Source organism: Calypte anna, chromosome 10 (assembly GCF_003957555.1).
Source record: "Calypte anna isolate BGI_N300 chromosome 10, bCalAnn1_v1.p, whole genome shotgun sequence".
NCBI lineage: Eukaryota > Metazoa > Chordata > Aves > Apodiformes > Trochilidae > Calypte > Calypte anna.
This window is the reverse complement of record NC_044256.1, coordinates 18,552,497-18,568,946: the sequence shown is the minus strand read 5'-3', so window position 1 is coordinate 18,568,946 and position 16,450 is coordinate 18,552,497. Positions and strand designations below refer to the sequence as shown.

At 39.9% G+C, this 16,450-nt stretch overlaps 1 protein-coding gene across 5 annotated transcripts in view; it reads right to left on the bottom strand.

The window, feature by feature from the left end:
* Positions 1-12,293: 12,293 nt before the first annotated feature.
* ASB7 (ankyrin repeat and SOCS box containing 7) overlaps positions 12,294-16,450 on the bottom strand; it is a 30,424-nt gene continuing 26,267 nt past the window's right edge. For 4 of the 5 annotated variants that reach the window (XM_030457415.1, XM_030457416.1, XM_030457417.1 and 1 more), the window contains one exon: positions 12,294-15,611. In XM_030457415.1, the coding sequence (XP_030313275.1) occupies positions 15,472-15,611 (140 nt within the window). In that variant the 3' untranslated portion in view covers positions 12,294-15,471. The remainder of the gene's footprint in view (positions 15,612-16,450) is intronic. The other variant, XR_003987997.1, reaches the window with a different exon arrangement.

Below are 16,450 nucleotides of genomic sequence, written 5' to 3'. Positions count from 1 at the left end.
GGAGGTCTTTCTCCTTTATCTCCAACTCTCCCTTACTTCTTTTCAACATCTGGGCAGCTCTCCTGAGGTTCCAGAAATAAGCCCACATTATACATCCTGTTTCTCCACTCCTTATGACATGTTGTAATGAATACAGAAAACACATGCTGGACTATAATTTGTTATCTCATGCAGAGCCATTAGCATCAGCTTCCTTCCTTAGATGGAGTCAAGTCAAACTCACAGGCAAGTTTTCCAGGTTGCACATGTATCCTTGCTCTTTCTCTCCTTCTTCTCCCATTAGGGACTGTCCTTCCTGCTTATCAAGCTCAAGGAAAACGAGCCAAACTTAGGAAACCTCCTGAGATACTGGTCTGCCTATCCTGTAATGCAAAGCAGCTTATTAGAGTCACTTGAACAATTCAAAAGCCATATAAAACCAACACAGACTTCATTCATTCCCCTCAGCCCTACAGCACCTTGCAGTTCCTAGTAATAAAAAGGTAACTGCACAGATGGGACATGGTTTGGAAGGTCTCCAGCCTCTCCCAGCTGAGGAAGAGTGGAATTACCCAGGGCTCTCATAGCTGACACCAGACACTGTAGGCATGAGGGCTGGGGGATGGAGATGGAAATCACCTACTCTGCAAACTCAAGGAATCACTTCACTGGGAACCCAACAGATTCATTCACTCCAGAGAAGGAAACCGAGCTGTGACGCACTGGTCAACAGGCTTCCTGTCCTCTTTTTTTTGCCAGAAACTACAAAACCTGTTAATTTCTTCCATTTCCAGCCAGAGGGGCTGGCTCTTTCACACAGGCAGTAGAGGCTCCATGTGTTCAGGTCCTGAGGTCACCAGATCAGGACAGCAGCTGACGCAGATGACAACACAAGAATTTCCAAAGCTGGGCTGTTCTTTGGCTCTTGTGAGGTGGTTTAAGTCACAATGCAGAAAAAGCCTTCCTAATACAGGGAAGCTCCTGGTGAGATCAGAGGAGCTGGAAACATCTTTGAAGGGACGTGGTTTAGCACTGGACTTGGTAGAGTCAGGTTAATGATTGGGTTTGATGATCTTGAAGGTCTTTTCCAACCAGAAGGATTTTAGGATCTTACTCCTCTCCTGTCTCAGACCCAAGTAAGAAGCCCACGAGTGGCACTGGGAAGAGCCACTGATTCCACCAGACTTTGGCAAAAAGCCTTAGTCCAGAGCATGGATGGACACGGCAGTTTTGGAAGCACAGAGGCAGCTGACTGATCCTAAAACATGAAAAACCTCTCAGAGCACTTGGATACATTTGCTTGCTTATTGCTTCATTTGCTGCTCCTACAACTTTTTAAGTCTGTTATCACAAAAAGAGTGGATGCAAAGAAAAAGTGAAATCAAGCAGGGACCACACCATTAACCACCCTGCCTGCCTATACTAACAAGAAGTCTTGGAAACTCTTGAGAAGAAATGATGGTTTGAGGGACAAAACTTTAGGAGTCAAGCAAAATATACAGCCCTGAATTCCAGGAGCAGAATTCAGAATGCAAACCCTCAAATTAAGAAGGACTACTCATTAAAAGCAAGGTTCATTATAGTGATTATACATCTTTAAAGGATCTTCTGAAGCTTGCACGTTTTCAACCCCATGCTCAAGCCAGCAAGTTATAGTAAAATAGTCAGGCTGAACCCATTTGTTTCTTGTCCTTCCTGACCTGAACAGCCATGACACAGCTCTTCTGTTTAGTCTACAAAATTCTGGAGGGGGAGCCATGAGAAAGGAGCAGCCCTGGCAGGGCCAAATGATACCAGGGCCCTTCCCAAACCCAGCTCAGATTCCCAGGGCTCCTCGTTCTGTTTAGTGCTATGAGAGCTGCAAAACCAACTCCTTCAAGAAATGCCTCAAGTGACCTTGCCTTAAAGATTATCTGCAAAATCTCCCCTGCTCCCTGTATTTTTAAATTTAAGAAAAAAAAAAAGTATTTTCAATAGTAGAAATGTCAGGTTTTTGGCCAGACAAACAAGATGCAGAGATTGAGTGCTGAGTTTCATGGATTCAGGCTGGTATAAAATTAGGGACAAGTAAAATGGGACTTGTCAGATTTTAACCCTTGAGAAATAAACTCAAATGTTGATGTAAGAAAAAAGTATGTACCAAGTTAAGGCCTCATATTAAGCTCATTATTTGCCTTCCTATTGCCACCTGTTATTTTGAGACCTGTTTAAATACAAAAAACCATAACCAAGTGTTATATAAAGCAGACCTATCATAGATGACATTATTTCTCTACTACTAAAAATGTCTTTTAAAAACACACAGTTAGTCCAGTGTCCAGAAACTCAATTCACTAAAATAACTTGACATCCTGAACTCAAGAGAGATTTTCCCAAACTTCAGAGCATTACCTTGCTGAACATTAGGTCTCAGACCTCCCCAAACTCACGTCCAAAACCAGACAGACATCCTTCATAGACACATTAGGTTGCCAATCAATCACAAGGGGAAAAAAATAAAAGACTTGCTACATTGGCCTGAGTTTTATTACCTGGAGAACTATTGGAATCAGCTACAGTTCAGCAGAATGAGTTATGGAAAACAAAAGATGAATAATCTGTGCAATCCATAAAGAGGTGTGAGGTGTGCAGGTCTCCTTAACAAGTAGGAATTAGGCTGATACATTGATATTTTTTAATTTGGAGGCCTCCAGCTACTTATAAAGATGAAAAATGCAGAAACAGCTTTTCATTTCTAGCCTTCAAGAGGCACCTTTGCTCTATAGCTTCTTCAGGAAGAAACAGTTCTGATAATTGAATGCAGACCACGTAGCTTCTTTGGAGCAAGACCCCACATCTACAATTTGCACTGAAATCAGATCAATGCTTGCAAATCTGGTGGCAGCTTAACCATGAACCTTTTTACCATAGCTTCTTTGGGCATAAAAAGCCCAGCAGTGATGCAAGCAATGGCAGTGGCATTCCCAGGGATGCATCTATTCTATTTTCCTAATGTAGCTATAAAACTGCTGCTCGTTTTCACACACCTTTTTTATGTTGGGCTGAGAAGAGAGAACACCCATTTTGCTCCCAAAACACATGCAGCATGGGACTGAAAACAGACACTTTTTCATTGGAGCTTTTTATTCTTCTGAGTAATGCTGTCTCAAAGGAAGAAAATGAGTCTGAGTGCACAGGATCCCCATTCAACACGCTACCCAAAAAGAAGAAGGCTGAACGTACAAGTTCTTGCTTAGGCCAACATCAGAAATTTGGTAATGGCACAGGGAAATAACTCATCACAAGGCAGTTCCTCCTTCTCTCACCTCCAAATACAGTAAAGCAGCTTTCTGCTGGCCTTTTTTTCCCATGAGCTAACAGTAATTTTTCCTTGTATGGTAGAAATTCTTACTACGACAGCGACTGATGCCTGGGATCACAGAGCATCCCCCCAAGAATAAGAAAAGGTCTCATTTTTCATCTGTGATATGGTGCAAGAGCCAAGGGCAAGCCACTGACACCAGAGTATTTGGGCTGGGAGTTTCAGTTTTGCCTTCTGCTCTTGTCAAAAGCCCCACTGCTGAATGCCTCCAAGTAGGTCTTTATAAAACAGCTTTTCAAGGTTCAATAGAAATTCAAATGAACTTATTTCCTTTGTGATGGATTTCTGAGTCAACTTTTCCAAGGGAGGGGAGAGGAAATATAATCAGAAAAAGGGGTTATTCCTATTTTAAAAGAGGGAGCAGATCTACACTAGTCATCCTTTATCTTGTCATCTTCCTGACCACAGTATTGTGAAAAGCCCACAAGCAGAAACAGCCACAAACATCAATGAAATCCTGTGCTCTTTGTATCATAAGTCCTGCCATGAGGAGGAAGGGAAACCATAGTATCTTCCAACCCTGCCTTTGTTACTCACACCACTCTTCTAGAAGGGACAGTACACAAAAAAGTTGTATAAAACCAAGTAACTCTTGGTAGCTCAGGAAGAAGTACTCATTCTAAGGAAGAAAACTTTCAGTGTCTCCTTGCTAAGTGAGCTAACAAAACCTGGTGGTTTTAGGGTGGGTTGAACCTTACATGAGGCATCAAAGAGTCCTGCTCTCCCTTCTATATATTTCTTCACCAGGGCACACTGTAGACCAGAAAAGCTGGATCCCATGGGGAGGTGGGTGGTGGGGTTGAGGGAAGGTTGTACCTTGTCCTGGGTCCTACCATCAGCATGAAGCTTGGGTGAAACTGCAACCTCAAAACCTCACTGTTGTCACTCTGCAGGAGGTGATGCTGCTGCTCTGCACCAGGAGAGGAGTTGCCTTCAGGGCTTTTGGATTCTTCCCTTCAAGAAAAGCTTTATGGGAATCTGTCTGTCTGGGAGCTGGCTATCATCACACCATGTACTGGAAAAGTATAGTGCTTTCTTCTGAAAGGTTTAAAAAAATACCTAAAGGCAAACCAACAAAAAAATCCCCTTTTCTCAGTAAATGGAAGGCAGGCCAACTTGAAGTTTTATTCTGCACATTTTGTTTACTTTCCATCTAAAAGAAGGAGTGTTTAGATGCAAGGGTGTCAAGCAATATGAATCATCTTTAAAGTATTCCATTTAATTAGACAAGGATAAAGAGGTTGAAACAATGTCACTGAAAACTAATTCTCTATATTAACCTCTGTCATAAAGCAGAAGAATGAAATCAGTAAAAGTGAAAAAGTGATGGTTTAGCTAAGCTTATTTGTTACAGCCACTGCTCTTGAACAAAGTGATTTTTATGGCCATGAACCTCCATGAGAGCAGAAGTCAAGGTCATGATAGCAATACATCATTCCAGGGGAAAAACTGTACTGTAAGCTCCCATCTGTGCACTGCAGGAATAAAAAGGCAGCTGTGACTATTTTGAGAATAAATGCCACAAAAAACCCAAATGTATCAATGCTGGGGTATGTTCTGGTAAGATGGATGAGTCAAGGGAACTTTCAGCTCATCTCCTGCCTTTATAGGAGATCCCATATCAGAGATCAACAGCAACCTCTACAATGAAAACCTAAGTTTCCTAATAGCACAGAACCCAGGTAAATTAAGGTTTTAACTCCAAGTAGATTTTTTTTGTTGCAGAATAGTTGACTTTGCTGATTCTTTAATGCATTTTGGGAAAAGAGATGGGAGAGAACATGGATGAGGACAGGAAACCAAACAGATGAGGCTTCAAAAATGAGCTGTGCATTTTCTTCTGGGTGCAGAGAAAAAGCACTTAAATGTTATTTCAATGCAACATGAGCACAGTTTATGCTTTAAGGAGTGTTTCGTCCAGCACCAGCTTCAAGTATGGCTCTTGTGCAAGGAAAAAAAATTATCAGAGAGTCATTAGAGCAGCTTTCTGCCAACCAGGGCACTTTTGCTGGGAGCACTTGATGTTCTCTTGACCTAGTGGTAAGTCTTGAGTGGAAAAAACCAACCCTAATTACCCAAAACCAAGATCCATGCATTTAAATGTTCTTCTCTGGGGAACCAAGTGGCATTGCTTCCTCATTACTTCATAAGAGACCCCTCCAAAGAGGGTTTGGTTTTACAAAGCCTTGTCAGAATCAAAACCTCAGTAAAGAACTGGTGGAACTGCCAGGAAAGCATTCAATGAAGAGCATGGTATATATGATGGCAGCAAAGAAACCAATGTGGGGAGAGACAGAAACTCTAGAAGTCTGATGTTAAACAGAAAGGCTGAGTAGTAATAGTAATAATAGTAAGAATATATTAATAATAATAAAATAATAGTAAGAATTTACTATGCTCATGATTATAGAAGAAAATGGTATCTTCAGCAAGATGAAAGCCTTTACAGACACAAAGTAATATTTATTGCTTCCCAGCTGAACTCAGGAAGACTCAGCCTGGAAACAACAGCTCCAGCTCCTCCTCTGCAGTGGGGTAATTCAACACAGAAGTGCCTGAACAATAAAGGCTTTTGATTTGCCATCACAGGGACCTTTAAGGTGCATCCAAACTCCTTCCCAACGATCAACTTTGATCCAGTGAACAGGATAGATTATTTGCCTCATGTAGATGGAAGCTGGAATTTTCCTTCTGGTCTCCCATGACCCATTGAAGAAATTGAGCTGAGTTCCACATGGAACTAAACATTCCCAAAATACTTTTTGCTGTCTGTTTGGAGTCAAGGTGTTGTCACCTTTGGAGCTTTAGAGTCAGATTCTTTTCTCTACAAGAGCAGAAAAGCCTGGAGAGGTTAAGCATGGCACTTTTTGCTAGAGGAAAAAGCTGCTCCTCTTGCTGGCAAGGTAGGATTTGACTCTGAGCCACGGGCAAAGAGTCTCTGTAGTGCAAAGTACAAAGTATTACACAGTCCAGATGGAGCTCATAACAATGACAACCAAATTCTCACTGGAGGGACACAGCTTTGCATGGCACAATTCACTACAAGTGAAAACTCTGCAAGCCAAGAGAAAAATTTAATCTAATTATTTCTGGTTTCTCAGGACTGAAGGAGAGAGGGAAATTTAAAAGCAAACAATGCTGTGTTGCTCAATCTGAAATGCTGCAATATAAAGAAGTGAAAATTAAAGTGCTGCAAAAAACATGTCAATTTTCAATAGATATGGCACTAATATATATTAAGACTTCTGACAAGCCAAGAATGTCTAAGTACAATATAAATCACATTAGAATTAAGAACAGCTGAGCTTGCACAACAGATTATAGAAGTATTTATGAAGCACAGGAAACACTCAAAGCCAGCAAGTTCAGCTGTACAGTAACTGTTACACTACATGTATCTGATAAAAAGCCTCTTTATTGACATGGTAACTACAAATTAACACAGAACTGGATAAGGCATTAAGCTTCTGGAAAAAATGCAGGGGCCATTAAAAATACCCTTTGAAACAAGAGGTCTTGTGAGAGCAATTCAAGTCCAGCAAAGCTTTTCCGTGCTCAAAATGGTAGATTTCAAAAATTTTGGGGGAAAAAAAACCCCCCAAAAATAGAAAGTCTTCAGAGGAAAACTGACCAGCATTGTACCTGAGCTTGGGAAGAAAAAAAGACAAAACACAAGGTGCAATGAGCAGCAGAGGTTATCTGAAGCTCTTTACAAGATAAGATTAAAAGTGCCCATATCTGGATCATCTTTCAAAGAAATCTTATTTGGAATCATTTAAAGTTTCCTAATATTGGTTGGTACCAACTCATCAGACTCTGAGAAAGCCACTTGATTTAATTTGCTTGGACATGAACACATGAAGAAGTTGCAGGATATAGTACTAATAATGCAAATACATCCCTAAAATTCCATTAAAATAGGAACTGGGTGTGATGAGAAAGAAACTTGCTAAGCACTTTTGAGACTTGAAACAACACCACAGGTAAATTGGTGATCTGGGATGAAGCATTGGGATGGAAGTAAATGAAAATGTGGAGTAAAATATTTTGGTTTATAAAAAAGTATTAATTGTTCACCCAAACAAGATGATTAACATCAAATAAAAACAAAGGACATAGGAGCCCTGAGCAGTATCACAAAAACTTTAGATTTGTCACTTAGATTGACAACAGATCTATAGCAAACTCAGCTACCCTGTGACAAAGATGTGACCTCTCCCTCAGGCACACCTCAAGGCACACAATACAATCATCACAGCCACCTTCATCATCCCCCCAGCCTCCTCTTCCTCATCACCTTTCCTTTTCTGCCTTCATATGGTGAGGAGATGGAGCAGAAGTGGCTGGCATAGTAGGAAACAGGCAAAGGACAGAGGGAATGGCATTAATACTGACCCACTACACAGTATCTGTAAGTTGGGGGGTGGTTATGCTCCTCTGATAGCAGAGCAGGAGGTGTAAGCTGCCAAACATTTCAAGATAATCAATGGTAAATATATTTTAGAGGATATCCTGCCCCTATTTCTCAATCCTTCTCTATGCATCTCCATTAAGGTGTGGTTTCTATCTGCTCAGCTGCCCACCCTACTTACACACTCAACTTACACCAATAGATATGTATTAATTCTCTTTGGATTCAGCCTAAATATCCTCCCATATGCTTCACCCAGATCCCTTCCCTTTTTCAGATGCCAGAGATCCCTCCATCCACTCCTCAGTGGTTCTAAGCACTGCCCAGGGCTGGAGTGGCCAATGCCACCATTACACAATACCTGCAAACCCATCACTGAATCCACCTGCTAGGATGCTCTCCTTCAGAGCAAGGAAGGTCTCATTCCCTGCCCTCCTCAGTGACCTGAAAGAGGAAAAGAAAGTCAGCACTGATGTCAAAGATTAGACCTGGACTATGCCCATATTCCAGAGCTCAAGGTGCTCAGGGAACCAGAAGAGATCTGAACTTTTTTTTCCAGGTAGATCACAGACAAATAGAGACAATAAAGCCTCCCAAGCATCTGTTTTTTATTCACACCTGGAAGACACAGAAGGGTGAGCTCCATCCAGCTGGGTCCTTGCTTGGAATAACTTCTCAGGGTCAACCTTGGAGCTTGTATTTTGTTATGCTCTCTCTCTGGGGCACAATTTTACAAGCCTGACACCACCACAACACCGAAAGGTGGCAACACAAGAGCAAATCCCCATCCTTAATTGCTTTGCCTGGTTCAGAGTGAACTTTAATTCAAGTCTTCCACTTACCAGGAGGGTGCCTGAATCATCAAAAAACACTGTTTTTTTCCTGGCTGACTAACCATTTAATAGCTCACATCAAGTAGAAAAGGAACAGACTCCATGCACATTATTTTATATCAAGGACATTCACACTTCTGAGCCCAACAACCCACACACCAAACACTTCTGCAAGATCAAAAGCCACATTTTCTGCTCTCTCTCACATACACAATCCCACATCTCAGCTTCATCTTCCAACCCAAATTCCTGGTCACTTCATTTTCAGACTGGCTGTTCTCTAAAAATCATTTGGGTTTGCTTCTTAAGAGCTATAATGAAACCATCATGAGATGAGCAACATCCAGGTAGATGGGGGAGAGACCTCAAGTTTGGTTGCTTGAGACAGGCATAGCTTGGAAGTCACATTTCAGTAACTCAGCTGGGCATTCCTTGAGGCTTAAAAATCAAGCACTAGCTGATGCTGAACCTAAATTTCTATTATCCTTCTACTATCTGTAATAAGAGTTGAGAAGCTAAAAATCATACAGAAAAGGACATAGATATGTAACTTTTCCCATCTTCACTTTAAGCTTAGACCAGTGACATGGGCAGCTCTGTTTTGGCCAACAAGGTGCTACCCAAATTTGCAACCCAGTATTTTAAGCACAATGTGAATCCAGAGTACTGGCTGCTAGCAAGCATCTGTTCAGGAAAGAACAAAACAACCTGCTGTTAACTTTGATACACACAGAATTTAATCTATGTAATGGCTGTAAAGATAATTCTTTGAAATAAAGTGAGTTTATATTTTGTTGAAGATCTTTGACTAATCTGCTGCATCAGAGATGGAGTTGATACATTAGGTTTCTCAAAACACAGAATGGACAAGCAAACTAAAATGTCTTTTACCAACTCAGGACTGAGTATCAAAGTGTTTTAAAGTCTTATCAAAATAGGACATAGTTTTAAGGAGGAAAAAAACCCAATGTGTCTTTTGGTTGCCCATAAATTTGGCCCCAATTACAGAATCTCTCGTTGCTCCTTCACGAAGTGTTTTGTAAACACTTTGCAAAAATACTTTCCTCATTAGGCATAAAGAAAGCAGGCCTGCAAGCTGGCCACCCAAATCAATTATTTGCTTTTTCACAGTAGATTAAATGCTGAATAACCACCACCTTCAGAGGAGCTACAATGGACTAAGTCAGAAACCAGGAATTTAGTATAATATTTGCATTAACTCTTAGTTACTTGTGACAGAATGGGAAGAGATCATCTTCTGATATATCTGGAGTACAAAAACAGCAAGGAAACTATTTTTCAAGTCAGAACTGAAGAGTTAGGGCTAATTTTGTGGTCTTTAACAAAGAATAGATGCTCTTTGCTGTACATCAGTTTACAAGCTTAAATTTTCTCTTAAAAGCATTTACCTCTGTATAACCTACTGCCTATAAGCTTGCTGTTCACCTTTCCCAGACCTTTCAGGAATATTTCATGGATGCTAAGGGTCTACAAAACACTGCAACAGATCAAGTTAAAGTCTGGGAAGTACTCTCTGAAGCATCCATCCCTCTCACACACACTTGCTATAAGACTACACAAACTCCACCCTACAGAAAACCCCAGCAAGTTTAGAGAAGGCACAGATATTTTTCAGATCTCTACAAGCCCCCTCTGTAGATGTGTCAAACATCCTTCTTACCAACACAAAGACAAGCCTTAACAGCATTCAAAACTTACCTGGGACCTCCCAAACAGCAGCCAGCAACACTAGGGATCCCAGATGTGGAGGAAACAGCTGGAGTTCCGATTTCTTCACTAGACAGCTGGAGATTTCCCAATAAAAGTCAATGCAGCTTTCAATCCCAGCTTTTTGCTGTTCCAGCCACATGTTGTGGGTCCCTGGGGAATGCACTGACTGAGGAATTCCTGGTAGCATGGCTTCATAAAGCTGTGTATGTATCTGGTTTGTTTCTTATTGTCAAGAGATGAAATCACATGTTGAGCTTTACTTGGGCTAACAGCATAAAGCAAGAAATAGAATCATACAGAAGAGATGCAATATGCCAATGATCCAGGACAGCAAGAAATTTTAGCCTCTCATTACTATTCCAAAGAAGAATAAAACCTTTGAGGTGGTGGTAGCCCCAACCAAAGGGAGAGACTAAAGCCAAGACAATTTAAAAGCTTCAGTCCAAGCTGTTGAGGGGAAGACATGACAGAGCCTGCTCTTTACTTCCATCAGCTGTTACTTTTGCTTTAAACATACAAAAATTATGTTAGACACTATGGTTAAAAGTGGTTTGCCCCACAAAATAAATACTCTTCTGTATTACACACTGACCCGAGCACACCGAGGTTGTATATTCTCAACAGGTCATTTGTCAACAGCTTGTAAATCAAGTTTGGTGTTTTTAAAAATAGTAACATTAGTCATTAATTGCTTTCAACTTAACAACTGAACACTCCAACAGGAAATATGATACATAAACAGGAACATCCAGCAAATGCACCAGTCAAAGTTCTAAACATGACTCTTGGTTCTGCAGTGTACCTGTTCCTAGTGATATTTGTAGAGTTTGCTACCGAGCAATGGAAAACATATTTTTTTTCCTTCCCCCCCCTTCTATGGTTTACCAGTTATGTCTTTAAGTTTAGCCCCCTTCCTCCCCAAACTTCTAGGGTCCACACTCTTACTGCAAGGTTTGCTTGTGCATTACTCTCACGACTGAAACCAAATGCTTCCAGTTGGGTGCCAGGAATATTCATAGACAACCCCCTTATTCAACTTTTATTAGTAGTAAATGGACACCACACAGATTCAGCTGAAAAATATGACTTCTACTTGGACCATTCTTGAATCTTAGTATGTGAACTTGAAGGTGAATCCTTCAAAAAACCCTGAAGTGGCTGCACTGGAATCTGAGCAGTGAAAACCCAGCTACCAGGCTGTTCCTCCTTCTGAAGCTCCAAAGTGAGCTTTATGCTGATATTTACTAGTAAAAATCACCTTATAATTCATAGGACATGTGAACTCCTGTCTGCTGGGGCAAATTTGAGTAGCAAACACATTACCAGAACCATGTGCACCAGAGGATTGAAAAGGAGCAGAAGAGACAGACCAACATTGAGAGAAAACTTGTAAAGTGGTATTATGTTATTAAAACATTACATCAGAAATAAACAGAACATAACCAAAAAAACAAAAAAAGGGGGGTTTTCACCAGGTTTAACTTTTTTTCTATTTTTTTAAATTCGAGTTGACCCAAAGGAAAAAAACTTACATTGCAAAAGGAAGAACAAAATACATGATGATATTGGTAACACAGTGTTGCACGGAAGCTAAACCTGTGAGCAGGCTGCTCTTGTCACAATGTCACTGGGGGCTCTTGACAGATGGAACTGACAAAGTTAAGATCCCAATTTTTTCAGCTAGTTCAGGTCCACCCTGGTAAATATGCTACATATTCTCTTTTGCCTCTGGGTATTTATCTGATGAGTTTGTCCAGATGGGTTTTCCTATGGTTGCCAACCAGAGCCAGCAAACTGAATTTTCCACACTATCCTGAGGAAGCCAGAGTTATTCCAAGCATGAGTAATAATGAATTTTAAAATAAAAACAAACCCAAAACAAAACAAAAACACAAGAGCTTTTCAAACTAACAAGTATTGTCTATAATGTAAATAGTTTAGAAATATGGTAATTAAATAATCTAAAAAACACTCTTACTCTGCTGTACATTTATAAACATAAATATTTACAAAAACTTTCTGCTTTGTTTTAAAGGATGAGGTTTGTAGTTTGTTAATGATCAGAGTCTTTTACTCATCTTGATTCTTTGGTGTACTTGCCAATTTCTTAAGGTTTATTCAAAGTGTTCAACTGTGAAATTTAAGGTAATGGAACTAGGCTACATAACAAGTCTGTATTATGCACTTCTCCTTCCACATTCTAGTCCAAAAGAAAAACAAAATTCAGTTTGTTCTTCAAAGTATTTGTGCACATTTTTTAACATAACAATTAAAAAAAGAGAGACCAGATTCCCCATTACTGAAATTTGGGCTGGTTTAGTAATGAATAATGGTATTTTACTGGCACTTGAGCACACATATACCTTAAGATAATGAACAGAAGTATCAGTAGGTTCAGACACACGTGTGCTGCAGAACTTTGCTGAATCCATGCCAGAGGAACCAGCTACAAGAGATGGCTCAGCACTGAAAGAAAGGGCGAGGGCTTCCCTCCACACCTTGAGGAGGGAAAAGAGGAGAGAATGAAAATGAATTTAAAAGAAAGCCTTTTTTACTGGCCTGAAATGTATCTGTGTTCCCTTTAGATGTCAGTTACTTAAAAGAAAGAAACCAAAAAACAAACCTCAAACAATAAATAACGGAATTACACATTTCTTCATTAAATAGCATTCTTGTTACCAACGAAGTCTGCCATAATTTTCTTCAGTCACAGCAACAGACAGAACAAATAATTTGCCTTAATATAGATTGCAACTAAAATAGACTCTACCTTAGAAAATAGTACTGTAAAAATTCAGTGGGGAAGAACATTGGTTTAAACCAACTTACAAATGTAGTGAACAACACTAAGTCATTTTTAAAAAAACCCAAAAAGCCCCAAAAGGAAGCAATTTTAAGGTTCTGCTCTCACTTCACAAAACTGAAGATTCATGCTTGAAACCTGCCAGCCACTTCTGAACATCTGCCCTGCCTCAGTACTGCAGAGCCTAAAGCTCCCATCAGCTTCTTGCTTGAACAGGAGCCAACAGCCACCACCAGGGCAAGGAGCTCACACACACCCCCAACAAGATTCTTGGGTTGTCCCTTGTGTTACAAGGCCACCACCACAACACCCAACCTGGAGGAAGCACTACTACAGCTCTACTACCAGGAGGTGACCACCCCATGGACCGTGCGCTCGCTCGTGTTGCCAAGACACAGACTTTTGGTCACTGCTCAAGCATGTTGGACTTGAACCCAGCCAAGGTGGAGATAAAAAGGTTCAACATTCCATTAGCAATCCTCTGAGCCACCAATCTCCAAAATCATTTATTGTTTGGAAATCTGATGCAGTGCCAGGAACAACAGGGAGAGAGAATCCTCCTTGCTTGCCATAGTTCCAGTGCATCCATTAGCAGTGACAAGGCTCAAGGAACTGCAATCCAGGGTTGGAAAGTACTAAAAGGAACTAGAGGAGTGATATGAGAATTCCTGCTTCACCTTTCTTATCATTAATAAAAAATAGTTTGAAAGTGACAGTGTTCAACTGAAAAGCCACCACCCTTCCTTTCATCTTCTCCCTTCCACTGGTAGAACTGGTACAAAAGTACTCCTGATCTTAGAGAGACTCTTCTGGAGCCAACAGGATGGTAAAAAGAAGTAAAAGACACTGGCAAGAACCTTATGATGACTCAGCAGTCCCATGAAAATAAAGAGAGTGAAACAACTGCACATTTTGGCCCAATCTTTTTTTTTTTTTAAACTTTTGGGTTTTTTGATCAGAAAACAAAACTCTTTAACACATCTTTTGAAAAACACACTCAGCAGCCAAATTTCAGTACTCCTTTCAGTTGCTGCTTTCACAATCATTGGAAACCACTTAACATTTGGAAAATTTAAACTTCTAATAGGAATGAGGCTTTTCTGGGTGCACATATAAAATGCATCTGAACTTCTGTGCACTTCCCACTCTCTAACCCAAACCAACTTGAATTTCAGAGAAACCAAACCAACCAACCAAAAAAAAAAAAAAAGTCCATCACTGCCTTTAAAATAAAAAGGCTTGGCCAATTTTTTAATTTTTTTTTTTTTTTGTCTTGTTTTTAAGTGGACACAATTTGGCTGAGAACCCGTAGATCAGATTTCAACTGAAACTGAAACAAAGCAGGTTATACATTCATGAAATTCAGGGAGCAAGAACGAACAGCAACTGCTGCATCCCTTCAGTAATGTCAACACTACAGTAAGGCAGCAGCTCCTATTCTCACAAATAATGCACTGAGACTAAATGAGGAATAATGTGTGGGGGGGAATCACACATGAAGGGAAAATATATCAGAAAGATTATTGCACAGGAGGCACTGTATGAGAAACAGAAAACATTGGCTTCAAAAAAAAAAAAAAATCTAAATTTGTTTCCTCTTAAGTTAATGTAAAAAATAGAGAGGCTATGCCTCTTTGTAGTGTACTGTCACTGTTAAAAATAGACTTACAAATAGCCACTCATTTCATAGGGAATGTCAGGAAAAAAGAGGGCCTGAATTTTATGGGCATCCCAACTATGCTAATTAGGAAAATAACAACAGAAAAAGAGCCAATGTATAGACCCTCGGATTGAACAGCATAACCGTGGTTTTTTCCTCTGATTTCCAACTTCTATTCATACAGTACCCTAGGATGTATCATCAGCTCTTCCCTCTATCCTGCTAAAACATACACCCTGGCAGAGACAAGAGCCCCAACAGGCAACAGGGCTCCAGAGGTCTTCCTATGGGTATCCTTTTGCAGGACTGGTGCCTTGATTTCCCAACTTCGTTTGCTTGAGTGATCGCCCGGCACGCCAATCCCAACCAAGCACTTCCCTTGAGAGGCTACCTTCCATCTCCACTGCAAGTCTGCACACTTCATGTGAAAACAAACAAACAAAAAACCAACAGCATTTTTTTTTTTTAAATGTAATATTGTATAGAAAGCTTGGACCTTGTAAACTTGGACCAAGAAACCAAAAATTAAGACCTTCTAGCGTGTGGTATAAAAAACCCAAGGAAGTGTATACCTGCCTTCTGACTTCACAGAAAAATCAGAATTTGCATAGGATATACTTTGTGCAAGGCAACAAGCCTCTTCAGTATCTGGAATATAACTAATCTTGCTCAGAGTTCTTCTCTTCATGGATATCAGATATCATCAAATTTGTGTTTTAAGTAGTCTTTCATGACCTTGGCAATGGGTAGTTCATCAAGTAGTTTTAGGTTTTGAAGGCCTATACACTGACGGATTTTAATTCGGCATAGATCTTGCAAGTTTCTGGGCTGTCCTGAAAAGACAAAAAAAGGAATACATAAAAGTAAAATGATCATATTTTAACATAATTTAAGAGATAATCAACTCAGTAAAATCACAGATGTTCACAGGTTTTTAAGAGGCAGAGAGAAGGGAAAAATGACATAAGGGTGGAATAGCTTTCTAAAGCACAATCATTTAATGAAATGAAGGGATGAACCCTAAAATATTTTTACATGCATATAATTTTGCTGAAGTCAGTGTGACATTATCCATAAGAGAATTTCCATGAAGTGGTAAGTTATGCTTAAGCCCTTTAGAACAGCATAGCTCCTCCACGGAACTTTTTTGTGTCTTTTTGTTGTTGCTTGTAGCACCTGGGGGAAAAAACCTTCAGTCTTACTTCTTCTCAAAAATTAAAACAAAAACTGACACATTCAACTGTAACAGGACTAGACAGTCTCCACAGAGAGGGAGGTTTTAAAAAAAAGTTATTCAGGGATCATGACAGAGTTAAATATTGATTTTTCCCTTCTAATGAAAAGATGAAGACTTTATACTTTGGATACAGCCACAATCTCATCAAACAGAAAGACGAAAATACGAGTTAACCACTGTCCATAGAGAAAATAGGAAGTTAACTAATTAATAGTTAAGTTAATTCAAGTTAACCACTGTCCATAGAGAAAAAAAGTTCACTGACATCACAAGAACTTCAACATTTTCAGCAAGGATTTTCCAAAATTATTGATTCCTTTTCAAACTCATTCAAAGGACTATTCAAACACCTTGAAAAACCTAGCACCTAGCAACATAATGTAAGAAGGGTCAATCTAGCCTTGTATGAAAGTACCCAGCAATGGATCCCAAGGA